The sequence below is a fragment of the Equus asinus genome, chromosome 29, assembly GCF_041296235.1.
Source record: "Equus asinus isolate D_3611 breed Donkey chromosome 29, EquAss-T2T_v2, whole genome shotgun sequence".
NCBI lineage: Eukaryota > Metazoa > Chordata > Mammalia > Perissodactyla > Equidae > Equus > Equus asinus.
Window position 1 is genome coordinate 38,831,072 of NC_091818.1, and position 26,634 is coordinate 38,857,705.

The 26,634-nt window shown below is 40.6% G+C and overlaps 2 protein-coding genes across 5 annotated transcripts in view; one reads left to right on the forward strand and one right to left on the reverse strand.

Moving 5' to 3' along the window:
• Nucleotides 1-2,567: 2,567 nt before the first annotated feature.
• ATP5F1C (ATP synthase F1 subunit gamma) lies at nucleotides 2,568-20,913 on the reverse strand. Of its 3 annotated transcripts, XM_014841311.3 has the most exons (10): nucleotides 20,657-20,902; nucleotides 12,552-12,586; nucleotides 11,908-12,039; nucleotides 9,308-9,512; nucleotides 8,597-8,740; nucleotides 8,416-8,480; nucleotides 6,816-6,971; nucleotides 6,266-6,362; nucleotides 3,335-3,371; nucleotides 2,568-2,715 (listed from the first exon to the last, which is right to left on the reverse strand). In XM_014841311.3, exons 1-9 carry the CDS (start codon nucleotides 20,710-20,712, stop codon nucleotides 3,365-3,367), a joined length of 897 nt encoding a protein of 298 aa, XP_014696797.1. In that variant the 5' UTR covers nucleotides 20,713-20,902; the 3' UTR covers nucleotides 2,568-2,715; nucleotides 3,335-3,364. The 3 variants fall into 3 exon arrangements, with proteins under 3 accessions (XP_014696797.1, XP_014696798.1, XP_014696799.1); XM_014841312.3 differs by lacking the exon at nucleotides 3,335-3,371 and having other exon boundaries at nucleotides 20,657-20,913; XM_014841313.3 differs by lacking the exons at nucleotides 2,568-2,715; nucleotides 3,335-3,371 and having other exon boundaries at nucleotides 6,262-6,362; nucleotides 20,657-20,808.
• A 4-nt stretch (nucleotides 20,914-20,917) lies between these two features.
• Nucleotides 20,918-26,634, forward strand: part of KIN (Kin17 DNA and RNA binding protein) — a 34,067-nt gene continuing 28,350 nt past the window's right edge. The window contains exons 1-2 of one of the 2 annotated variants that reach the window (XM_044761892.2): nucleotides 20,918-21,101; nucleotides 24,676-24,770. In XM_044761892.2, the coding sequence (XP_044617827.2) occupies nucleotides 20,988-21,101; nucleotides 24,676-24,770 (209 nt within the window). In that variant the 5' untranslated portion in view covers nucleotides 20,918-20,987. The remainder of the gene's footprint in view (nucleotides 21,102-24,675; nucleotides 24,771-26,634) is intronic. The other variant, XM_014841315.3, reaches the window with a different exon arrangement.

Sequence of the window (26,634 nt, forward strand, 5' to 3'; positions counted from 1 at the left end):
CTCTGAGTAAATACTATTTTAATTTCCATGTTATAGATAAGACTGAAAAGATTAAGTAACTAGCCCAAGGTCACACAGCTGGGAAGAGCTGAGGTGGGATTCCCACCTGGACAGTTCACTCCCAAGTCTGTGCTCTTAACCACTGCTCTAGGCACAGAAAACTATCTTCCCGGTGTGTGGTTGGTAAAGCAAATCAAATCATTGCTTAGTTTTATTTCTCAAGACCCTATGGTGGGGATGTGAGAAAGCAGAGGAAGAGAAATGCAAAACTTCTAAAACTGCCATTTCCCCACGTTGGGTATTGTCTTTATATATGGCTAATCAGATGGTATTTAAAAAATAAAAAAGTTGATAGTGCATCGTTATCCAACAGCAGTTACACAAATTTCCCTAGTTTTAAATTGCAGCATGAATGATAAAAGAGTTGATGTCACAAATATGCAAAGAACTTGTTTGCAACGAGGAAAAGATAAAATCTCAATAAAAATGGGCAATGAATGGTCGACTGTTGTATTGTTAAAGATTCAAGACAGTTTTAGATAGTAAGGGGAATCTGTCTCATAGTTAGCCAAGTTTACAGTCTTTTGGAGAGCAATTTGGCAGTGTCTGTTGAATTTTTAAATGTACATAGTTTGTCATCAATTCCACTTCTAATAATTCAGTCTACAGAAGTATTCATACAAGTGTGCAAAGACTTGCCCAAGGATGCCCATTCACGATCATCTCTGTGACATTTCAGAGCAACGCAGGTGGAGACCCACAAGCTTTCAGAGATCGTCACAAAGGTTCAGAAATCAAATGGCTCCAAGGCATTTTAAGTCACATGGAGGCCAGAAGAGAATGAAACAAGTGCCTTCAAAACTCAGAAGCAAAACAAATGTCTAACCTAGAATCTATACCCAAGCAAACCATCACTTAAATGTCATAGAACAGACATGTTAAGATATGCAAAGTTTACCTCCCATGTACCTGCAGGAAGTATACCACTGAAATAACAGAGGGGGAAACGTGTGACACAGGAAATGAAAGGCAAAGGGAAGCCTGAGGAAGGCGAAGAGAAAACCCAGCATAGCCGTGCACCCGACAGAGCACAACCAGTGGGGGCTGGAACACCCACACTCCCGAGACAGATGGAGGGCTGGGTGGCCCCCACGCCTCTTGTCCCCTCTTCCGAACCTGGGACAGTATGCCATGGTCAGCCTGACAGATTATTTTACTCAGGCTGACGGTGCTTAAATTCCTGCTTTTCCTCCTACTATGCTGTCTGGAACACACAGTTCACTCTCACAGAAGTGTTCTGCCATCTTGGAAACTGGAGGTGGGCCAAGGTAAGTTTAGAAGCAAAACAAACCCACAGAGCACCCTGTCCCTTGCCAACATTCCTGAAAGGTACCTGGTCCTTGGTTCACACTGCACTCTGCCGAGGCCTGGCTGCTGGCCAGCTGTTTCTCACAGCCTCATTCACTGACCACCCACAAGCGGCTCCTGTAAGATTTCAGGGAAGCTAGAAAACGACCCTGAGATTCTGTTCAGTTTATCTTCTCCTGGCAGCCTTCTTACAGTAGCAGTACTGCTCTTTACAGGTCTGTGCTTGCTCATCAATTTTTATATTACTCACTCTTCATTTCTATCAATATAGTTGTTGGTAAAATAATAAAATCCTTGAAGAATTCTAAATACATGTATTTATTTAATGGTTTTTAAAAGTCAAGAGTAAGATACATCGAAGTGTTAAGTGAGGATGAGCTTTACATGTTTTATATTTTTATACTTCTGTAGCCTGTAGTCCTTTTGGAATTTATATTATTACTTTTGTAACAAAAAAACTGAGTTCCCTATTTCAAATAAATACGAAAAAAACTGACATTTTGGCCTGGCAAACTTGGTTGCATGTAACAGCCCTGGCACCCCATCTTGATGGTTATCCACATGTGGGTATGGAGTGAGTATTGTGCTGAAAGGGTGCCCAGGGCTTGGAAAGGTATTCACAAATTTATTTAGAGTAAGTCTATGTCTGGACTTCTCCATCCTGTCTATGAGAAACAGACAGTGACTCCAATAGCATGTTTCCTCCATTGTGCTGGCTGTTCTTTGAAGGCGCAAAAGGATGGGAGCCTGGGCCGAGGTTGTGACCTGTTGCCTCTTCCTTCCACCCCGACCCCAAAGAGGGCAGGCTTTTTAAGTTTGTAAGGATCTATAAAATCAGAAGAGCCCCTTCCATTATCTTCTTACCAAAAAACTTTAATAGGAGCAAGTTAATGTTTTTTTAAATGTTTTAACATCTCATTTTGAAAACTTAACTGTTTTTTTTTTTTAGATTTTTATTTTATTTTTTCCTTTTTCTCCCCAAAGTCCCCCAGTACATAGTTGTATATTCTTCGTTGTGGGTCCTTCTAGTTGTGGCATGTGGGACGCTGCCTCAGCGTGGTTTGATGAGCAGTGCCACGTCTGCGCCCAGGATTCGAACCAACGAAACACTGGGCCGCCTGCAGCGGAGCACGCGAACTTAACCACTCGGCCACGGGGCCAGCCCCATCTGTTGTTCTTATATAATAAGAAGAGACTGATTTTTTTTTTATGGTAAGTTGTTTATTGTAAGATAATTTACAAATATCTTGCTGTCTTTAGTAATTTAAACAATGGACCAACAATTTCTTCTGACAGGACAGCAGTAACTTAAAAACAAAATCAGCCGGCTGAATTTTCCTTCTTTACCTGAAAAATACAGAACAAATAAAAATCAAACACTATTTTTTTGGGAAAGGATGTCAGGAGATAATAAATATTTCCGTGGGGTTTAAAGAACCGACTTTACATAATAAAATGTTACTCTACACTAGTGGTTCTCGAGTTTTGGTCTGGGGACTCTTTCATGGGGTCTGTGAGGGCAAAAGTATTTTCATAAGAATGATAGCTGCCTGTTTTTATTCTCATTCTCAAGAGTATATGGTGCAGTTTTCCAGAGTCTACATGACGTGCTCTATCAGAACAGAAGGAATACAGAAACAGGTGAGCATCTGGCTCTCTTTCCTTAGGTCAGACATCAAGGGGTCCGGAGACCCTAAGTCTGAGAACCACCCCTCTTCACTAGGCTATATTTAATATTTCAAAATAATGCCAATTCTCTAAGTTTATTTACTAAATCTAAGGGGAAAAAAAAGCCCCCCAGCATTACCCCTATGCTCCCATAGTTGGCTGCTGCTAAAAACGGGCCTGGCAATCTGAATCTCTCAGAGAACCAGGTTCACTGGTGCTGGACTAGCTTCAATCATAGCTGGCTGGGTTTCTTTTCTGAAGGGGTGTGGGGCGGGTGTGTGAAGTGTTACCACTTTACCTCTCGTCTGAGGATGCAACTTGATTTTCATTACTCCCTGGTTATTGTATTAGAAGAAAAAGACAAACACAAAACAAGCCGGTCAAGAAGCAATCCATGCTAGTTAGTCATGTATAATTTCCAACTAAAAAAGTCCCTTTCCTCACCCGTTACCTTGAGTATATCACATAAATGCGTACCAAAATATTCCTTTAAAACAGATTCAATGACTGTTGTAAAAGTTACAGATTTCAATCTGGTTAGAAGCAGTAAAACCATGTTCATGCAAGTAAGCAAGACTTATGAAAGCATAATTTAAAACACCACTTTTTCTATCAATAGCATACAATATATTTTAAAATTTTAGCAACTAATACTTGGCACCTCAAATATTATGGTTTATCCATGCCTTTTATTACTAAACAGCCATAGTGTTCGTATTAAAGATGAAGGTTTTTTAACCAAAATAACGGACAGGTTACAGAGCATGCAAGTCCATTCACCTACACAGTCCAGCCTTGGGACGGCACAGCCAATTCTTTATAAAGGATTTAGACTACCTTTCCAGAAAGCGAAAACTAAATAGTCCGTTTCCAACTATTTGAATTCTCTTTACATTCTCAGTTTGTAAGACCCAATCTCCCTCTTCTCATTTCCCTCGATCTGACTACTTTTCAGTCCGGTTTCCCACATTCCTAACCAAGAAAGAGCCTGGTCCTCAATTCCGCAGAAGTCGTATCCTCAATTTATTTCCAGTATTCCTTTTTCAAGAGCAAAAAAAGGAGCCTTGGTTCTCTGGGTCTCACAGCCCCGGCACCTTCAGATGCAGCTCCTTCCCCCAGGCCTCCTCACACTTCCCGTCCGAGAAGAATCAGCTGAGCACTGGCAGGACTACACGGAGCAAGGAGGATAGGGAATAATCTATGTACTTAATCCTGGTGTCAGTCCCATGTCATAGATGACAAACTGAGTGGCAGACAGAATTTCTGACCAAGTGACCAAGCTGGTCACCGGCAGGGCCACGCATCACAGCACTGTGCCCTGTGATGCCAACAGGGCAGGAGCGACCAGGCTTGGAGATGGGTTAGATTAACAAAGTCACGTGCAGAAAGCCAAATAAGAGAAGGAAGGATGCTGAGGGATGCAACTAACAACTACAGAAGGGTCTCGATCAGTTTTATTTGTCTCTCTCTGGCATTCTGCCCAGTTTCTATCCTTGACAGACAATACTTAAGGACCAATTTAAATGTCACCTTAGTGAAGAGCCTTTCCCTAATTCTTAAACATGGACCACGTTTTCACATACCCAATACAATGTTATTTCTCCCTCTGTAGAACTTCTACTTCTTAACATACTAATGACACATCATTCATTCACTGAACAAATATTTATGGAAGAAGTATGTGCCGGTGATGGGGCTACAAAGTGACTAAGACATGGTCCCTCCCAAGCTGCGGGAGTACACACGCAAATAAAATTCCTAGTAAAACAGTGTAAGTGCTATAATAAGGGGAAGCACAGGATGCTAAAGAAGGGTACCCCACTCAAACCACGAAGGAGGGCTTCCTGGGAGAGAAGATCCCCCAGCTCAGCTAGGAGGATAAGAAGGATTCAGTCAGGTGAAGAGTCAAGGGTGCCAGGGTTAGAAATGAATGGCATTTCAGGCAAACACATGTGCCCCTGGGGGAAGGTGAAAAGAGCAATGTGGCTGAAGTTCAAGGAGGTGAGCAATGGTAATGGTAGGAGGCTAGACTAGCGTGTTGGTGGCCAGAAAATATAGACTTACATATATCAAGCTAAGCTGTTTCTTCAGGATTATGTAATACAGAATGGATTCTCTTTTTTTCCCTTAGCACTGTCATAAGGATTGGCAAAAGGCCAGATAGTCAATATTTTAGGCTTTCACATACTGTCTCTCTTTTAATGATCCTTTAAAAGTGTGAACCCATTCTTAGCTCCAGGCCAGTTTGCTGACCCCCCTTCGACTGCAATTCTAATAGATCTAATACACTATGTCTTCCCCATGAAGGCCGTGAGCTGTTCGAGGGCAAATACCATCCCCAAGACTTCGTCAGTGTCTAGCACAGGGCCTGGCACTTTAGGGGCACTCAGAAAGCATGTTCTTTATCAGGAGAGACTAAGAAGGATCTGCATTAAGTGGGCATCCAGGGGAAAGAGTCAAGGGATATTTAGAAGGTAAAATTTATAGAACTTGGTGACCAATTATAGTAGAAGATAAGAAAGAATGAGTCAAAGATAACTTACTATTTTATCTTTCATCACAATTATCTGCGTATTTATCTTATCCTGTTAGAATGTAAATGCCTTGAAAGAAAGGATTGCATCCTTGAACACTGTGCCTAGCTAGCAGTGTATTCTGCAGAGTGGGTGTTCAATTTAATAATTTTTTAAATAGAATTCCTATTATCTTAACCCTGGTTTCAGAAACATTAACATATCTAGACAAACAAGCAATTTTCCTGAGGAAAGTGGTATACTATCTCACGGTACTGATATAGAAACAATAATTAAAAAATTCCTGGACCCTACCACCATGCAGTGATTTACAGACTTATGTAAACCCAAACCCAGTCTTCTAAGTCACAAAGCTTGGTTTGGTTTATAATGCTTTGAGTTCCAAAGACAGATTTCATAAATGATACTGAATTATCCACATCCTATTCCTAATGCTTTAGGAAAGTGAAAGCTAGCAACACACTGATTTCTAAAAAGAAACTAAGCCTGAACGTTTCAGCTGGAACAATCAGAATGAACCAGACGTCTCACTTTCACCAAACCCTTCTATCTTTCACCAAATACTTATATCCATTTAGCAAAGGATCATTTCATCTTTAACAGACAAAACAAAACTGAAAACTTTTAAATGTCCAAAGCTTAAGCTAGCAGACATAGATCAGAAACAACTCTGAAGGCGATCTACAATTACTCACAGAGCTGCAGCACCAGAGATGATTTCAATCAACTCCTTCGTGATGACAGCTTGGCGGGTGCGATTGAATGTCAAAGTCAGTTTGTCAATCATCTCAGCTACAAACAAAACAAAATGATTACACAACAAAATCTAAAACTAGAAAAGAATAATTTGTTCAGTAACTTACTCCTAGACGTATGTTGCTTAATTTAAAAATAAGACATTCTGTTTCTTTTTGGGTATCAAAATCGGTCTCTCAGAAAATCTTACAAAGATATTTTTATATATTCCATGAGATGCCTTTTCAAAGTACTCGCAAACTTACTGCCTACCAAGAAAGATATCCTGCCTTTAAGGCAGAGAATATTATTTTTCTATCTCATCAGATAAGAAAATTCAAGGAAAGAGACAGTAATTGGTCAAAAATGTCATAGAATCAGCAGAGCCCAGGACGAGGCCCCAGCTCTCCTGCTTCCTGGTCTACCGAGAGAATGCTAATGTTTCTGATGCGAGGGTCTTCACGCTACTCTCAGCAACAGAACTCTGCCAAGAGACCACTGTGTGCTTACAAGCGTTCTTGCTAGCGTTGTCCATGGCCGTCATCCGGGCACTCTGCTCACTCGTGGTGGATTCCTTTAGCGAATAGTAGATGATGTTGGCCAGACTGTATTCTTGGTAATTCTTCAGCACGTCAGCATCAATATCATCGTAGATACTCATGCTCTCTGTTAAAACAAGTGATATATTTCTTTGGAGTTATGTAGCTCAAAGAGTAGTTTAATCAAAAACAGCATACTAGCGTAAAAATCCTTTATCATCACAGAGCAGAAGTAAAGGTGAGGTAGGTTAAAAGACTCAGTTCTAACAGTTTCATCTATTTCCACACTGGATTATAGCAGATTTTCAGCAAACTGTAATATGTAAACGAAGCACGTGAAATTCCACTTTAAAGAACTTCACGACATTTCACGGTTGTGAAGTCCTCTGGACAGCATCGAGCAGAGTTCCTGGCACAAAGGCAGCAAACTCTCATTAAATGTTTTTTCAATAAAGAAATTAAGGAAAGAACTGAAACTAGTATAATGTAACAAAAATCCCAATTCTGCCATTTGATAATTGGAGACATCTGAAAGTGTCAGGCAGGAAAATGAGAGAGAGAAAGCTTTATAAGAACATGAAAGAGTGAGAGAATTAGAGGGTGATATGAATTTTAGTAATCACGTTCCAGAAATTTAGCAGCACACTTCAAAATTCACTCATGAAGGTAAGGTGGTGAGCTAGTACAGTATTTCATCCAACTTAAGGGGCTATGGGTTATAACCCCTATTTTATGTACCAATGAGAAAAAAATAACATAGCCAATTAAAAACATATGCCACTTGGGGGCTGGCCCCGTGGCCGAGTGGTTAAGTTCGTGCGTTCTGCTGCAGGCGGCCCAGTGTTTCATTGGTTCAAGTCCTGGGCAGCAGACACGGGACTGCTCATCAAGCCATGCTGAGGCTGCGTCCCGCATGCCACAGCTGGAGGGACCCACAACGAAGAATATACAACTATGTACTGGGGGGGCTTTCGGGAGTAAAAGGAAAAAAATAAAATCTTTAAAAAAAAAAAAAACATATGCCACTGACTGGGAGAAACATCCTAAATTCAGAGATGTTAAATGTAAAAAAGTGTACATCTTAGAATAAAAGAAATATAATATACAAAAGGGGAAAATGCCTTAGGAAAATAAAATCAGTTCCAGAATATTGTTTCTAGGATGCTTCACTGAGCAATGATGACTTTATTCAAACAGTAAAAGGAGAATTGAGTGGGTCAACGTAAATTAGTTGTGAACACTGTTCAAATCTCTATTCTAGAGCTTCTGATTGCACTGCGGTTAGGCAGAGTTCCCACACATGGACTGCAAAGCCAATTTCTAGCTAGGCTCTTCAAGCACTGAGAAAGCATGTCTAATTATGGCCCTCAATGGATATTTATTTATTTGTTCAATTAATGAAGGAATGGAGTAAGACTGTCAAACAATGAATGGATTATGATATGGAAGCCACTAATAGATGATAATAGACACAGTCTGAAATCATTTCGCTACCACAGAGACAGGCCATCCTGACAAACGAATCTCTTCCTTCCACCTGGAAAAGCACTTGTCATACAAAAACGAATTACCAGCACTTGCAATGGTGTCGAGGGAAAAGATGGGCTTTTCTTCCGTCTTGTAGGAGATGACAGACCTAGAAATGACAAAAGCAAATATAAATTTCAAAATGATAATTTTTAAACTAAGTGGACATTTACTTAAAATATGAACGTAAACATAAAAAAGCTTTGATTTCTAAATTTTTCTTGCCTGAATCGATTAAAGATGATAGATCCCTCATCAAATTCATATCCAGAATTTAATAATTCCAGGGCAATGACCGACGCATCTCCAAAAGTAGGGGGTTTTCTTCCCACTTCTTTGAATGTCACCAGAAACTGGTCAGAGTGAGTCCTAAAAGAAAATCGAGAGACCACATAAAATAGCGTAGTGGAATACGTCTCCTGAAAGAGCACAGGGAACAAGGAAAACATATTCTCACTACGGATCAAGTTTAATTCTACGGGGAGAGGGGTCTTCACTGAATTAAACTGTTCCATGGATTCTCATGATTATTCCTTCTGCGCCTGCGAGGAACTGAGGACCGATATTCAGGCCTTTCTTGTCTCGTATTTCTCTAAGCTTTTATTTCCCTCCTTCCAACCCTAATTAACACCCGTCCATTTCTGACATTTCCAGGCTGTGACAGCTCCTCGGAGTCCTCACTGGTTTTCAATGTCAATAGCTTTGGATATTCCCATTGCATTCCGTCTATGGTTTGGAAGAAGTTCAAAAGACAAGCAGAAAACAGGGGAAATCTATATATTCTAATATTTCCTGGAAAAAATGAAACGAGAACAAAAACTTCTCTGTGAGTATAAAATAGGTAACAAAAAAGAGGACACATTGCTAAATTATCAAAGAAACTTCCATTTATTCATGCCTGCCCCTTTAAACATAAACAATCTATATTGAAATTACCTTTGAAGTATACCCCTGATTTTATCACCAACTCCAACAATCATAACTTCTTTCCCGGCTGCTGTGAGCGTGGCCACTTCACTCTTCATCTGCTTAGCAACCGAGGAATGAATAGCACCACAAAGCCCTCGATCTGAGGACACACCAATAAGGAGGTGTTTCTTCTTGTCTTCAGGCGCCTTAATATCAGCTTTTTCATACAGAGCTTAAAAATAAACAAAAGAATTTTTAATATGCAATTTATATTAAATATAGCAATTATCTCTAATTTACAAAAGTGTTGGCTGTTTTCAAAATGATGCATTTAAATTTAGGTGGCACTTGACTGATATAATCAAAAGTGTCTCAGTACTTATTCCATTTACAATCAGGATGAAAACAGTAAAGGTTTAAATCTTTACATGACAAAAGTTCCTAAGGGCCAACTAATGGCCAATTTATCTTAAATACTGACTAAAATCTCTATTACAATTAAAAACCTTGTAAAGAGGGCAGAGGTATAGAGGTACCAATTTATCTAGATATCAGACTTGGAATGAAAATCTTCAGTATTCAACCAAAAAAGCAAGAAGCAAATATTTACTGAGCTGCTCATATAATCTGCACATCAAGCTCTAATAAAAACCATTGATGTTAAAATAATGATACGGGGCTGGCCCCGTGGGCGAGTGGTTAAGTTCGCAGGCTCCGCTGCAGGCGGCCCAGTGTTTCGTTGGTTTGGATCCTGGGCGCCAACATGGCACTGCTCATCAGACCCCGCTGAGGCCCACATGCCACAACTAGAAGGACCCACAATGAAGAATATACAACTATGTACCGGGGGGCTTTGGGGAGAAAAAGGAAAAAACAAAATCTTTAAAAAAAAAAAATAATGATGCCACTTTATTTTGGGGATTACTTTAACAACCTCACTTTGTTGGTCTAGTCCTCCAAGAGGCGGAGGCCAAGAGGGGATTAAACAAACACGGACTTTACCAGGGGAAATGGCTGTGAGAAAACAGGAAGGAATTCAGAAGAGCCATGCCACTACCATGCAGGTCTGACCCGGGGCAAGACGAGAAGAAAGGCTTCCTGGACCACTGCGCAGTGTAAGGGCAGCGCAGCAAAGCTGCTGGGGAGCCCCAAGTCTCCCAAGAACACGGCTGCCTGAGGATCCTGCCTGCGCTCAGCTGCTGGCTGGGAGCACCTGTGGGAAGCAAGCCTGGGTGCAGACGCAGGACCGACTTCAGCAGCTGGTGCTCCCCGTGGTTGCAGGGTGCATCTCCATGGCTGCCACGTTCACCCATTTCAAGAAAATTCCTGCTATTACCTTTTTCAGTACAAAGCAGTGATTCTCAAATTTCAATACCAGAGGACCTCCCATAAAAAGCAGAGAGGAGGAAATACTTCACTGCAAAGTTCAGGGGAGGGGGAGAGTATTTCCTTTAAGTCTCTTTTTATGACTGTACTGCATAAAATGCCTGTTTTAAATATTTAAAATAATTACCCATTTTCTATTTAGCAATTAGTATTTCTTTTAGTTTGAAGGACTCAGAAGCCAACTGGCAGCCTTGACTTGAATTTTTAATATTTTACCACAAATACTCTAATCAGATACCTAAGCCAATTTCTTCATTAGACAATTCTGTGGCTATAGGCTTTTGGAAGAAACAAATTTATTACACATATTCATACCAGCAAGAGAGGTGAACAGTGAAATGACTTTTCCTTTTCACATGAACAGGCTGGAGAGTAATTTACCAACTGGCATTTACAGAGCCACCCCCAAGGTGCTCAGTATTGTGCCGGGCAGGGAACGGGACACAGGAGAGCAAACGGCTGGAGCTGGAAAGGACTGCTAAACCCTAACCCAGCAGCTCTCCTCTATACCTGTCAGATGAAACTAAATATGGCATTTTCAAAGCAAGGAGCCACTTCCACTGAGGCCTAGTGCTCTATCATTTTCTCATGCAAAATTCTCTTTAGCAGTATAAATGAATGTTCAAAAAAAATATGGCAGAGCGCAAGAAAACTATTGCACAAGGCAATTTACATTTAATACATACATTTTCTTCAATTTAGAAATACGCAACTTTCGCCTTCTTTGCAGTTGATGTGTAAATATTCCACTCGTGTATTCAGGAGTCATAGCCCCGACTACTCGGTCAGCTCTCCACCGCAGGGTCCCACCTTCCCACCCCGCAGTCCTAAAATATCACCCCACACCGCACAACCTAACAGGACGAAATCAAGCACCTGAGTCTGATGCACTGTTTCCAAGTTATGTTGACAGTATACTTAATGATCTGGGAACATTTCCAGAATGTTTTAGAAGTTAACATAGTTCCATACAGCGGTTAATCGATAGGTTTTGATGCCAAACCACATAGGTAAGTGACCTTGGGCAAGTGAGTTGAGTTCCAGGTGCTTCAGTTTTTCTCAACTGTAAAGCAGGGGCTCTAACAGCTCCTACCCTCATAGACTTGCTGTGAAAAACGAGCACGTGTCAAATATTCCAAAACAGACCTGTCATCACGCTAAGTGTTAAATAAAAGTCACGAGTGGCGATCCTCTTTATGTCAACAGCTCTTCGTGACTGGGGAATGACAGCCTTCTCTTACCCAGAGACCCTATTCCATACACTCGGGCTGGTTTCAGCTCCCTCTCGGCTCGGGCATATTTGGCTGCGGCTACCATTTTCATAGACTTGGTAATTTTCTGGATGTTTCTGATGGACTTCAGTCGCCTGGTAACTGAAAAACAGAAGTGCTGTGTTAAGAGAAAGGAGTCGTATTTTCATTTGTGAATTTATCAAAGTATTTTTCTGAACTGCAAGGGAGAATAATTAGCACTTAGACCATCAATTAACAGCATGATGCTAGACTAGGCTTAATGTTAGAACGAGCACTAATAAGGAACAAACCTAGCTGCTCCCGAGACAGGACGAGCAAGCGGAACAGCAGAGAGCAGTCAATTATGCATTTAAAACATTAAAGGGAACTGAAAATGGCCTTTAACCACGTATTCCATAACATTGCTATGGAATATTTGTTATACAAACAGTACAGTTTTCTCATCATTCTACAGACAATGAATCAGAACCACCACGTGTCACCTCACACTGGTCTTTTCCAAAACAAGTTCAATGCCCCACACATAGGCTGTTAGATTCATTTAGACCAAATATACAACGTGGCATATTTTTGAAAGAATTTTTGTCAAATTTTGGTTTTTCTTAAATTGTATATTGAGATAGAGTACTTACTATCTTTCAAAGTTGCCATATTTCGAACTTGGATCCTGAGAACAAAGGTTTTAAAAATATTTTAGTTGTTTGAAAAATAGCTCCATTAGACAAGAAAAACTTTCAAAGTTAACATATTTATTTAAAGAATGCCCCTAAAGAAACAATCTATCAAATATAGGACTCGGAATGTATATATATCTTTCTAAATTCCTTAATACTGATACGAAACCCTGTACCAAAGGCCTCGTCTTATTTGACCTCACACGCAAACCTTCCACTGAAGACACAATGGCATTTACACATGCTCTACGCCTTCCCCCATACCTTTGCCCATATTGTTTCCATGACAGAAAAGTCTTTCCCCTTGTAAGGCTCTCCAAGTACACTTAAAATCAAGGTCAGCCACCTCTAAAGAGCATTCCTTGACTTTGTCAGTTCACCAAAACCTTTTCAAATAACACTTCGGGTCAATTATACATTCCAACACGACCACATGTGTGAAAAGTTCAGTTTATTTAAACTGATCCTTAACTTTTCCAACTCAATTCAATAAACATTGACTAAGTAGCTGTTATGCTCCAGGACGTGGCTTCTGACCACAAAAAGCATACTATTATCTCATAAACAAGACTCATGAAGACTTAGATTTATATAAAATTTACGTTAAATATTTTTCTGGTCTTTAAAATTAAAGTGCCAATGCATAAAAGTCAAAATGATTTGACTTAAATGTAATGTTAGTGAAAGATAAACACAAGAGGACCCCCCGCCCTACTGGGGAAGACAACATGTTACCAAATAAAGACGATCTTTCAGCCCTTAAGTCCATATAGAGCACCTGTGTTGGCCAGAATGCTCCACGGGAGCGCTGAAGAGTCAGTCAATTTGTGCATAAAGAAGGAGGGTCTAAAGAGGGATCAGGATGTAGTTTTGAAGCTGGAGACGCAGGTTGGGGTAATGAGTTTAAAGATGATTTTATAGGTAGCAGGGAAACAAAATGTTAATAAGCCCACAAATCAGCATAGTTTTTTAGTAAAGTATCCCAGATGGCGGTGAAAAGCACAAAATGAAATTGGAATATTGTTGACATGGAGACTGAATAAGGGGCTGCTGACGCTTCCAGACAAGAGGAAGCAAGAACCTGGACTAGGATGTTGGTAAAGCAAAAAGAGACTAAATCTGAGAGCAAGTTCCTAAGAGTAGAAAGGAAAACAATAAGAATGACCAAAAGGTTTCTAATTTAACAACCTGAGTGGACAGTGTTGTCATTAACCAAGACAGAAAAACTGGGTGGGGGTAATCTCCCTGGAAATAATGAATTTTGAATACGATATAGTTAAAAAGACCAAGGGACCAGGTGGAAATGTCCAATGGGTCTGGAAAACATGCGAGGTTTTGAGATTTGAGATACCAATTTGTAACTATTCGTAGACACGGTAGTTGATGCCAAAAAGAAAAAAAAAAAAAAAAAACAAGAAGTACAATTAGACGCAGAAGGAATACTTCCTAATTCTTTGAGGCCAGCATTACCCTAATACCAAAACCAGATAAAGACATTATAAGAAATGAAAATTAGAGAACATTATCTCTCATGAACATAGATGCAAAAACCCTCAACAAAATATTAGCAAATTGAATCCAATAATGTATTAAAGAAAATTATACACCATGACCAAGTGGGATTTATTCCAGGTATGCAAGGCTGGTTCACCATTCAAAACTCAAATAATATAATCCATCATACCGAGTTAAAGAAGAAAAGTCATATGATCAATAGATACAGAAAAAGCATGTGACAAAATCTAACACTCATTCATGATAAAAATCTCACCAAATTAGGAATAGAAGAGAACTTCCCCAACTTGATAAAGAACATCTACAAAAAATTCTATGGTTTAATGGTGAGAAACTAGAAGCTTTCCCTCTAAGATTGGGAACAAGACAAAAACGTCCTCTTTGACCACTCCTATTCCTCATCGTACTGGAAGTCCTAACTAATAGGATAACAAAAGGGAATAAAAGGTGTACAGACTTGGGAAAGAAGAAATAAAGTTGTCTTTGTTCACAGATGACATGATTGTCTATGTAGAAAATCTCAAAGAATAGGTAAAAAGCACCCCTGCTGGAACTAATAACCAATTATAGTAAAGTTGCAGGATACAAGGTTAGTATATACAAAAGTCAACTGCTTTATTTATACCAGCTATGAACATTAGAATTTCAAGTTAAAAAAACACCAACATGGGGGGCCAGCCCAGTGGCGCAGTGGTTAAGTTCGCACATTCCGCTTCTCGGCGGCCCGGGGTTCACCGGTTCGGATCCCGGGTGCGGACATGGCACCGCTTGGCATGCCATGCTGTGGTAGGTGTCCCACATATAAAAAGTAGAGGAAGATGGGCACGTTGCTAGCTCAGGGCCAGGCTTCCTCAGCAAAAAGAGGAGGACTGGCAGTAGTTAGCTCAGGGCTAATCTTCCTCAAAAAAAAAAGGAGAAAAAACCACCAACATAGAAGTGTAGAAGTAAAAATGGTTAAGATGGTAAATTACATGTTATGTACATTTTACCACAATAAAAAGACACACACACAAAGACTTACGTATAAATCTAACAAAATATGTACAAGATCTATATGAGGAAAACTACAAAACTGATGAAAGAAATTAAAGATCTAGATAATGGAGAGAGGTTCCAGATTCATGGATAGGAAGACTCAGTGCTGCTAAGATGTCAGTTCTTCCCAACTTGATCTCTAGACTGAATAACAATTCCAATCAAATGTCAGCAAGTTAGTTTGTAGATATCAATAAACTGAGTTTAACATTTATACAGAACGGCAAAACACTCAGAATAGGTAACACAATATTGAAAAAGAAGAGCAAAGCCAGGGAACTGCCAACGTCTGATTTCAAGACTTACGATAAAGTTATAGTCATCAAGACAGTGTGGTACTGGCCAAAGAATGGACAAGTAGATCAACGGAACAGAACAGTGAGCCCAGAAATAGACCCACACAAATACAATCAACCAGGGGCCAGCAGTGTGCTCTGCTTCAGTGGCCCAGGGTTTTGCCGGTTTGGATCCTGGATGTGGCCCTAACACCGCTCATCAAGCCATGCTGAGGCAGTGACTCACATAGCAGAACTACAAGCACCTACAACTAGGATATACAACTATGTCCTGGGGGGCTTTGAGGAGAATAAAAATAAATAAATAAATAAATAAGAAGATTGGCAACAGATGTCAACTCAGGGTCAATCTTTAAAAAAAAAAAAAGTCTGATGTTTGATAAAGGAGCAGAGGTAACTGAATGGAGAAAGCATACTCTTTTCTACCAAATGGTGTGGGAACATTGGACATCCTTATGCAAAATTAATCTGAACAATGATCCTACATCTTTCACAAAAATTAACTCAAAATGAATCATGGATTTAAATATAACACACAAAACTATAAAACTTCTACAGGATACCACAGGAGGAAATCTAGGTGCCTTGGGTTTGGCTATGAGTTTTTAGATAAAAGACCAAAAGGATGATCCATAAAAAAAAGTGATAAGCTAGACTTTCTTGGTTTTAAAAACCCCTGCTCTGCAGAAGACACACTTAAGAGAATGAAAACACAAGCCACACGGTGGGAAAAATATATATCTGATAAAGGACTGTTATCCAAAATACAGAAAGAACTCTTAAAACTCGACAATAAGAAAACAAACACCACAAGTTAAAATGAGCAAAAGATAACATGTACCTCACCAAAGAAGATATACAGATGGCAAGTAAGCATATAAAAAGATGCTCGACATCCATGTCATTAGGGAATTGCAAATTAACACAATGAGATATCACTACAAACCTATAAGAATGCCTAAAATTTTAAAGAATACCAAACGATGACAATGATGTGGAGCACCAGGAACTCTCAGCGATTGACAGTGGGAATGCAAAATGGTACGGCTACTTTGGAAGATGGTCTGGCAGTTTGCTACACACCTAAAGACAGTCTTAATACATGATCCAGCAGCATGGTCCTAGGAATTTACCCAACAGAGCTGAAAACATGTCTAGACAAAAACCTGCACATGAATGTTTACAGCAGCTTTATTCACGATTGCTAAAACTGGAAGCCACCAAGATGTCCTTCAATATGCGAATGAATGGATAAACAAACTGGTACATCCATTCAATGGAGTATTACGCACTCAGCAATAAAAATAAATGAGCTATCAAGCTACAAAAAGACATGGAGGTGCCTTAACTGCATATTGCTAAGCAAAAGCCGCCAATCTGAAAAGGCTATACACTGTCTCATTCCAACTATATGACATTCCAGAAAAGACAAACTATACCAAGAGTAAAAAGATCAGTGCTTGCCAGGCTTTTGGGGAAGAGATTTTTAGGGCAATGAAACTATTCTGTATGACACTGTAATGGAAAATACATGTCATTACGCATTTGTCAAAACCCATAGGACTGTATACCAAAAGAGGGACCTTAATGAAACTATGCACATTAGTTAATAATGTATCAATACTGGTTCATTAATTGTAGTACATATACCACACCAACGCAAGATTTAACTGGGGAAACTGTCCAGAGAGGGTGTGGGTACATGCAATGCTCTGTACTATATGCTCAATTTTTCTAAAAATCTAAAACTGTACTAGAAAATAAAGTCTATTATTAATAACTTAAAAAATGCAGGTTATGAAATGTTATATGATCCCATTTTTGTGATTATATGTATTTATCTGCATAAAAATGAGTCTGAAAGGTCATAACTGAAAAAGTTATTTTCAAAAATCTCTTCATTTATATATCTCACTACTGGTTTTTCTCAGCCATCGAGAAAGAAAAATAAAGAAAATAAGAGGGAAACTATATGGAAAATAGTAGGTTTGGTTATAAGAATGGATCCACTAAAGGAAAAGATAAAAGCTGTCGATACTGACAAACTGCTACTGCAGATACAGACTTATCTGACAACCATCACTCTATTAACAGTTGTTTCATAATGGAACTTGAAAAGTAACACCACGTTCTGGACGATTTTCCTTTTTTGGTATAATGAATTTTTCACCCCAAAATTTATAGACTATAAGGAGTGACATTTGGACATTATGGTTTTAGGCAGACACTCCAATTTAACTGACACAAGCTTCTAGTCAGAGAACATCATATGGAACAAATTTGAATTGCATGCCATAATTGGACGAACTCAGAATGTTTTGGTTTCCATAAGGATCCCAAGTGAGAGGAACGAAGAGAGAGGGTCTTTTGTGATTCTTTATGCTGTGCACTTGCCGTAATTCCCCCTTTCTGAAGCACTCTCATGCTTAGCCTTCATTCAGTTCTAAAGATGTCTATGCATGTTACAACTTTATTTTTTAAGTACCATTTGAGTACAAAATAACCATGAGCTGATCCAAACTCCTTAGGCAGAGCCTGCTCTATTCAATATACAATTTTTGCAAACGAAAAGATAAAGAAAGTTCTGAATCAGCTGTATGCTCTGGAAAACTGCATCGTGTCCTGAGAAATCCTCAGAAGATGATTTGAAAACCAGAAACGTAGTAAATACGGTGGGTGGAAAAACACACAGATGGTGGATTATCATTATCTACTATGATCATACAGCATTGTTAGAAAAGCTGGAGAAGGCAGTGGAGGAGTGAGTCAGAGAGGTTGCTAGATGAATGATTTATCACCAAAGAAATTACAGGCAGCTTGAAAGAATTTTAAGGAGAGTATAATGCGGTAAAATATAAAAATTAAGGAGGACACAGCATCTGCTAATTCTTCCTTTTCAGTGTATATATAGTTCAATTATGGCCACCAGTCTCCTATTATAAAATAGTTCTATTTTAGAGAATGCGGAAAACTAAGCCAAATACATTTTCTCCCGATTTGAAGACAGAAAAATCAGAGACTCTTCCCCCAAATTTCTTATTTCCATTTTCTTAAATACTACTTTTTAAAGAACACGTTTAATTTCCAAAACTTTAGGGTATTTTACTGATACCCTAAACAACAATTAAAACAATTTCACTGCGATGTCATTAAGCCTAATGTTTAATGTTAATAGGCCAACCCCCCGAAACAAAAACTGTTAACAATAACAAATCACACTTTTAAAAGCTCTCAATGACCAAAACAGAACCAAGGAAATGCTTCTTCATGGTTCTGTAAAGGCAAAGGTATTTTTCTCCTCTTTCAAGCTAATTCTGTGGAGTGTGAAACATTAAGATGGTTTCAATTTCTGAATTTAAACGGCATTTAAATGAATGGGAAGCGAAAGGACAGAAGAGGTGGGAAAGACATCAGACACTGTGAAAATGCCTTGCACAGTGGAACACTGATGTCTGATGAATATTCATAACCTACTAATTTAAAACTAACATTCCAAAGAGATTAAGGTCAGGACCATGACCTTTATTGGCTGATGGAGGTTCCAATTTAGGCCCCTATTGGTAGGTGTCTCAGATTCAGAGGGAGCTTCTATTTAAAACAATTCTTTATTGGAAGATCTTCAAATTGTCTAACAGGATGTTTTAAAAAAGTTATTTCTACAATTTTATATAAAATATTTTGTCCTCGTTTCAGAAACTCTTTCCATTTTTTAAAGATCAACTTGGATACCACTTAAGGGTCTAAAAACACCGACAGGTAATGTTAATGCACAGCAAGATGGGAAGGAAGGAAGGAAGGAGAGCTGATGTGAGCTGAGCACCACTGCATGCATGCCAGGAACAGTCCCGCAAAGCTCACTAGGACCATGTCTTTTTGTTTACCATCACGTTTTAGCACTTTCCACAGTGCCAACTTGTGGCAGGGCAGGCACTCAAAAAATGTCTGCTGAGCTCTTAAGAAACGGTACAACCTGCCATTCAACTAAGGCGACTTCTTCATTCCCACGAAGACTCTTTTTCAATATCAGAAGAAGGAAAAAAAACTGACTTCCAACCCAAATCCACCAACATTTTTATGTAGGAACTTCACATTTAATTACCTCATTACCCTGAAAATTCTGTCTTGTTATTAATTCTTTGCTTAATAAAAAAGGTGCCTATTTCAATTAGTCCCTTCGCATATATTAGGATACAAAAATCTAGATCAGTGCTGTAGCTCCTTAGAATTCTCCCTTACTGTAAAACCAGGGAATTGCTACACACAGCCTCTAACTATTAATCCCCTTAGCACTGCGTCTGAAATTCTCCCAGACTCTGTCTAGCTTCAAGACATTTCATCCTATTATATCACCCACAAACCAACTTTAATCTGCTCATTCCTAGCCCTTCTTATAAGCAATTTTTCTCAGGGATCCATGTTTAAAATCTTTAAAACTGGGATGGCAGTTCACAGATGACACTTCAAAAGTCCCTCGATCTCCTCCGGGGGACCTGGGGACGACTTCATGACCTTGCAGGGCTACTGCTTCAGCATTATGGTTTCAAGACAGTCTTGAGTGTCTTTCCCTTCCTCGCTGACAGACAGATTGTTAAGATCCCTTTTGCAGCCCACGAGGGCACTCATTTTAGTCGCCAATGTCCAGCAAAGCGCCTGCCCCATCCTTGGCCCCGACCGCACGTTAGAGCGGGATCGCAGAGCTCTTAAAGGGTCCCTGCGCTCTGCAATAACGCAGCCCAGCCCTTGATGGAGGGTTTCAAAGGGCGTCAAGGACAGAAAGCACAACTTAACCTTCCCCGAGACCTTGGTCCTCCGCTCCCCCTCCCTTTCGGGCCCAGGCAAAGGCTCTAGCATCCTCGCTGCCTGGCACGCTGCAAGCTCCCTAAGTAGTAATGAGCTGAACGAATCCAAGACCGCCCTGAAATCCATTCGGACCAAGGTCTCGACCCCGGGGTCCAAGGTGAGCGGCCCTCGTGCCCCTCCCCCCGCCCCGGCTCACGGACGTGGCGCGACCTTGCTGTCCCTCCAGCCCCTCTGCGCGCCCTTCCCGGCTCCGAGGCGCTTCCTGCAGCCCGGCCACCCGGGGCCTCCAGGGGCCTCCAGGGACGGAGGCCCGGCCGGCCCTGCGACCCCCCGTTCCGCCCACTCGCCTCCGCCCGCTTCCCCTTCCCCCTGACCGATCTCTTCCATCCCTCCGGTTCCCCCCGCAAGCTGCCATACCATTGTGGCTGCACGGCCAAGGCCGACAGCCCAGCGACACCCGCCCGAGAGAACATGGTGCTACCGGCCCCGCTGAAGGTCGGTCAGACAGGCCGCACCGCGCAGGCGCGGAAGCTTCCCCGCGCGCCCCTCCCGCCCCGCTTTCTCTCTCAGTCTCGCTTCCTCCCGCCAGCAGGGAGGGAAGCCTCGCGAGCGCTGGGGCCCAGCCTTCCGAGCCCCCACCTCCTTCCGGCTAGCCGGTGGTATTTGCCCCGCCCACCTCCGCCAGCCCGGTTCCGCTTCCGGTTGGCAGGGCGCTGGGCTCCAGAAAGTTGTCGCTGGGGTGGTCGCGATGGGCAAGTCGGATTTTCTTACCCCGAAGGCCATCGCCAACAGGATCAAGTCCAAGGGGCTTCAGAAGCTGCGCTGGTATTGCCAGATGTGCCAGAAGCAGTGCCGGGACGAGGTAAGTCCCCCCTGTCCACGCCCCGTCCTCTTCCCAGGGGGGCCCGACGATCCAGGTCAGGTCCCTGAGGCTGGGGGTGCCGGCGAGGGTCCCAGGTCCCCGGTCGTGGGGTCTGTCCTGGGCGAGTCTGCTGCCCAACTCAGTAGGGCCATCCTTCCCTGCAGCCCCTGTCCCAGCGGGGAACAAGGGGTCTTTGACACCGCATTCCTCCCCAGGCTGCCCCCAAAAGAAATGAAGTTAGGAAAGGCTTTGCAGCTCTCGTAGAAGTGATCCTACTCAAGCTGTCATAAACCGGAGGCGCGAATACTGAAGTGCTGGCGCCTGGGCAATAACAATAGCAGTCGTCTCTGACTTGGCATGACTCTTGGAGATGATTAGGGTTCACACCTCTTTGCGGGATCAGATGCAAAAGGAGAACTAAGCTCGTGCACACCAGTCATCTAACAGGTATTTATTGAGCACCTACAATGTGGCAGGCCCAGAATATTATTGTGGCGAAGATGCGGACTCTGGGATCAGACTGTCAGAATTATGAAGCCTAGTCGTGCCACTTATTAGCTGTGTGGTCTTGGGCAAGTTACTCACCTTCTGTGTGCCCGTTTACTGATCTGTAAAGCAGGAATAATAGCTATATCTGCTTGTAAGATTGTTGTGACTTTTAAATGAGTGAATCATGTATAAAGTGACTCGGGGTCTTTGGGCAGATCTTGAAAAGCGTTGTATGCCGTGGTATGAAGTTACACTTTTTCCCATTAATGAGGTGGATGAAGCGCCTTGAAGAATTGAGAGCAGGCTAGTCATGTGATCATATTTTTCCCTGGAGATTGAATTGGGTAGGGGCAGAAGAGCATTGGGCAACCGGAATAATCTAATCCATTTTTTTCTGCAAGTGAGGGATGGGATATTTTAGGTGGGGCTCCCATTGAATAACATTGATACACTTATTCTCTTTCATTTCTCTTTAGTTCTTTCTAAGTCAAGGTGAAATTCTCACACAGGACACTAGAGACTAGTACAATGAACATCCGGATATCTCTACTCAGATTTAACATTTTAAGTATTTTGCTGTATTTACTTTTTTCTGAAATAGTCTAAAGTAAATTACAAATATCAGGATATTTCACCTCTAAATACTTAAATATGCATCTCTAAAATATCAGGTCGTTTTTCTACGTAGCTACAATATACGTCATCACACATTACAGAGTTAAAAAATATTCTTTTATATCATCTGATGCACTCTCCATACTCGTATGTCCTCAGTTCTTCCCCTAAATGCTTTTTAAAGCAGTTTTTTTTTTTAAACCAAGATCCAATCAAAAACCATGAATTAGATTTGGTTATTAGGACTTTTTTAAAAACAGACTTTAATTTTTAGAGAAGTTTTAGGTTCACAGCAGAAATGAACAGAAGGTACAGAGATTTCCCAAACACACCTGCCCCCATTTATGTGTAGATTCCCCTACTGTGAAAATCCCACAGCAGAGTGGGATGTTTGTTACAGTCAGGAAGCTACACTGACATGTCATTATCATAATTAGGGTTCACTCATAGTGTTGTACTGTGGGTTTAATGACGTGTATCCACCATTGTCGTATCATACAGAGTAGTTTCACTGCCCTAAAAATCTCTGTACTCCAGGTTATTAGGACTTTTAATGCTCTCTAAATTTAGAATAGAACCCACTTCCCCCACCCTATAGCCTCCACCTGCCACTCCCCAACCCCCAATTTTTTTTCTTGACTTTGACTTGAATAGGCCAGTCAGTTATAGTGGGGCATTCCCACTTTCTGGATATGTAGGATTGTCTCCCTGTGATTGTGTTTTGTCTTCTTTCTCTCACTCTTGTAGTTTCTGTAAATTGGAACTTAGATCTAAGGGCTTGATCAGGTTCAGGTTAAACATTTTCGGGAAGAAATCTTCATAGGTGATCCAGTGTATTTCATATTGCGTCACATAAGGAAGCCCATAATGTCTAGTAATCCTAAAATGATTGAGTAAAGATGACAGCCTGTAAAGTAATGTTAGAAAGTAACATTTTCCCTCTTGTAAGAACAAGTAACTAGTGGGGTAAGACTTTGGAAACATGCCCACATATCTAGTTTCCCATCAACCTTTTACCTATGTCTTTAGCATCCTTGCCTGAGTCAGTTATTTCATTAGGAGTTGCAAAGTGGTTATTTTTTTAATTCTTTTGCCATTTATTATCAGCTGCCATTCATTTGTAAAAATGAGCTTTTTTCTCATCAACTAGGGCTATTGGGTTATCCTCAAATGTTATCCTAAAATACAGTCCCCTTGGGAAAGGGAAGATAAATGCTTATTCTTTCCCTTCAGCTTTCAGAGTAAGGCACTTGTGGTGCTCCTGGCCGGTTTGCCCTCAGATCTGTTCATGGCCCTTCCCTACCTGGGAGGGTGGCCTAGGGGAGGAGAAGGTGACACCTGTAAGTTCCCTCCCCTGTCTTCTATGTGGCAGTATTGGAAGATTGAGAGAGAGAGGAAGGCCAGATCCAGGGTATTTTCCTCCTGCCCATCCACTCCCTGGGATTTCTACAATTTCATAACAGTATTTTGTTGTCATTTTATTGACTTATTTTTAATTTATGGAAAATAGGACTGGTTTTTCATTTATGAGACTGATACCAAGTTTCTTTTGAAGATAAATTTAAGTAAGAGTACTGCACAGGTAGTACGCAGGTGAGACAAAAGAGTGTAGGTAGTCTGTGGGTGACTAAGGGTTAGGAAACTAAGCAGGACCCGGTGTGAAATCCTGGCAGTGGCAGGGGCATTGAGCAGAGGGACTGGCTAAGAGTTATTAAGAAGGCTGAGTTGACTTAGTGATAAACGGAGTGCAGAGGTGCAGGACTCGAGGATGCGGTGCTCCACCCTGGCTGGGGTGATGGGGTCTTTGGTTATGCTGCTCACTGAGATGGGGAATACAGGAGGAGAGGCACGTTTTGCATTTAGATTACTAATAGAAGTGAAGAGTCAGGTTCAACTGTTAAGTGGAATGGATATGAAGTCAACACTTCTGTGTTTTACAGTCCTCGGAAGAGGATACAGATTTAGTCTGCTTAACGTAAGGTATATGTAACATTCAACAGTGTATTTTGGATAATGCACTAAAGTGGAGGAAAGTGAGTGGAAAATAGTTTCCTTAATGGAAATTCACTGAAGACTCATTGTACTTCACTGTATTCCTCAAAGCACCTGTGTAACACTCTGTGAAGTCGGTGCTCAGTAAGAATTTGTTAAATTGACCAAAAAAATGAAATCTCTCCTCTGTTACTGTGCCCAGTAAGGTTTCTTACTAATGTCTGTTTTCTAAAGCACTATTTTTCTGTTTCTTTACTCTCTAGGATTATTCTTTGATCAGTAGGGTTGCAAACCTCAACTTCATAAAAAATTTTTTAAAAAACTGTACAGTGCTGACAGCTAGTGATTTGATGATGATGATGATTATTTACAGTTTATCATCAGAGAGCAGCTTTTAGGGTTTAACTAAATACTTCTATTTAGGGCCCATTCCGATGATCTAAACTGGAGTTTAACTGTTGCCTTTGCATTTTTGTAGAATGGCTTTAAGTGTCATTGTATGTCTGAATCTCATCAGAGACAACTATTGCTGGCGTCAGAAAATCCTCAGCAGTTTATGGATTATTTTTCAGAGTAAGTAACTCAAAGACATCCTTATGTCAAGCTTCATTCACTTGGACGTTTAATAGATACTCGATATTCTGTATATTAGAAGCTCTGTTTATTCCTTACATATTAGCGTGACGGCTGCATTTTTGGTGCTCAGTTTTTGTCTTCTTTTGACAATTTGTTATAGTATGAAATTATTAAAAAAAACGTTTCTCACAATTCAGTCTTTCCTTCCTTTCCCTTCAAACATACTAAACTATCTTTCATTCTAGAACAGTCGCGACCAAGAGCACAGCTCTGGAGTCCTGGTGCCTGCCTTTGAACCCCCAAATCTGGCTTCTCCACTCATAGGCTGTGTGACGTCGGGTGGACGACTTTCCGTTTTCCTGTGCTGTAGTCTCCTCATCTGTAAAGCGGGACCAACAGCGCACCCTCTTCCCAGTGTTGTCTGTCCTTCATAGGGTTTATAAGGAGAGTAAATGGTCCAGACTTTCAAAGGGTCTAGAGGAGTGCCCAGCACTTGATTAATATTAGCAGTTAATTATTATGATTACTGTTTAGTCTTCCTTCTATCCATCTTTCTTTCTTTCTTTCCAAACTTCTAGACCTTTTGGTCTTAGGACTCCTTTGCACTCTTAAAAATTACTGAGGACCCCAACAAGCTTTTGTTTATGTGGGTTGTATCCATTGATACTTGTAAATTAGGGGTTAAAACTGAAAACGTTTTAAAAAATTTACTTATTAATTCATTTGAAATAACAATAATAAGCCTATTACATGTTAAAGTAAATAACCTTTTTTAATAAGAAATAGCCACCTTTTCCAAAACAAAAAATGTAAGAGTGGCATTGCTTTTACATCTCTTCGAATCACTTCAGTGTCTGACTTCATAGAAGACAGTTGGATTCTCTCACATGCTCCTGCGTTCCTCCTCTTTTGAAATGTTGTTTTGGTTGGAGCACATGGAGGAAGGCCAGCCTTTGCACAGATGTGTAGTCGGAAGAGGGGGAGTATTGTAATAGCCTTTTTATATAACTTTGGGTATTCTTCTTTGATACTACATCAAAACACAACAATGTGGTAGTGTTGTAAAGGTTAGTTTCAGTGTGGAATCTGAAAGCATACCAGCAAACTTTCTGTACTCTATTATATTAAAATCCACTCGATCTTTCATTTTAAATGGATCTTGTACCCGTGCATGATTTTGTAACATCATGCATTGATCATTTGGAAAATATTGGTACACTGAGTTATGCAGGTATTCCAAATGGTGACACATTTTATTATAGAATATCAAAAAATCATATTCATTAATGTTAGCATCAATGTCAGAAACATCTTTTTTTTTTCTTTCTGGTAAGGAAGATTGGCCCTGAGCTAACATCTCTTGCCAATCTTCCTCTTCTGTTTTTTTATTGAGATTATAATAGTTTATAACGTTGTGAAACTTCAGTTGTACATTATTGTCAGTTACCATATAAATGTGTCCCTTTACCCCTTGTGTCCCTCCAACCCCCTTCCCCTCTGGTACGCACTAATCTATTCTCTTTTCCGTGTGTTTATCTTCCACATATGAGTGAAATCATATGGTGGTTGTCTTTCCTTGTCTGGCTTATTTCGCTTAACATAGTACCCTCCCAGTCCATCCATGTTGAGAATGGGATGGCTTTGTCTTTTTTATGGCTGAGTAGTATTCCATTGTATATGTATACCACATCTTCTTTATCCATTCATCAGTTGATGGGCACTTGGGTTGCATCCACGTCTTGGCTATTGTGTATGATCCTGCAGTGAACATAGCGGTGCATGAATCTCTTTGAATCGTTGATTTCACATTCTTTGGATAAATGCTCAGTAGTGGGATAGCTGGGTCATATTGTATTTCCAT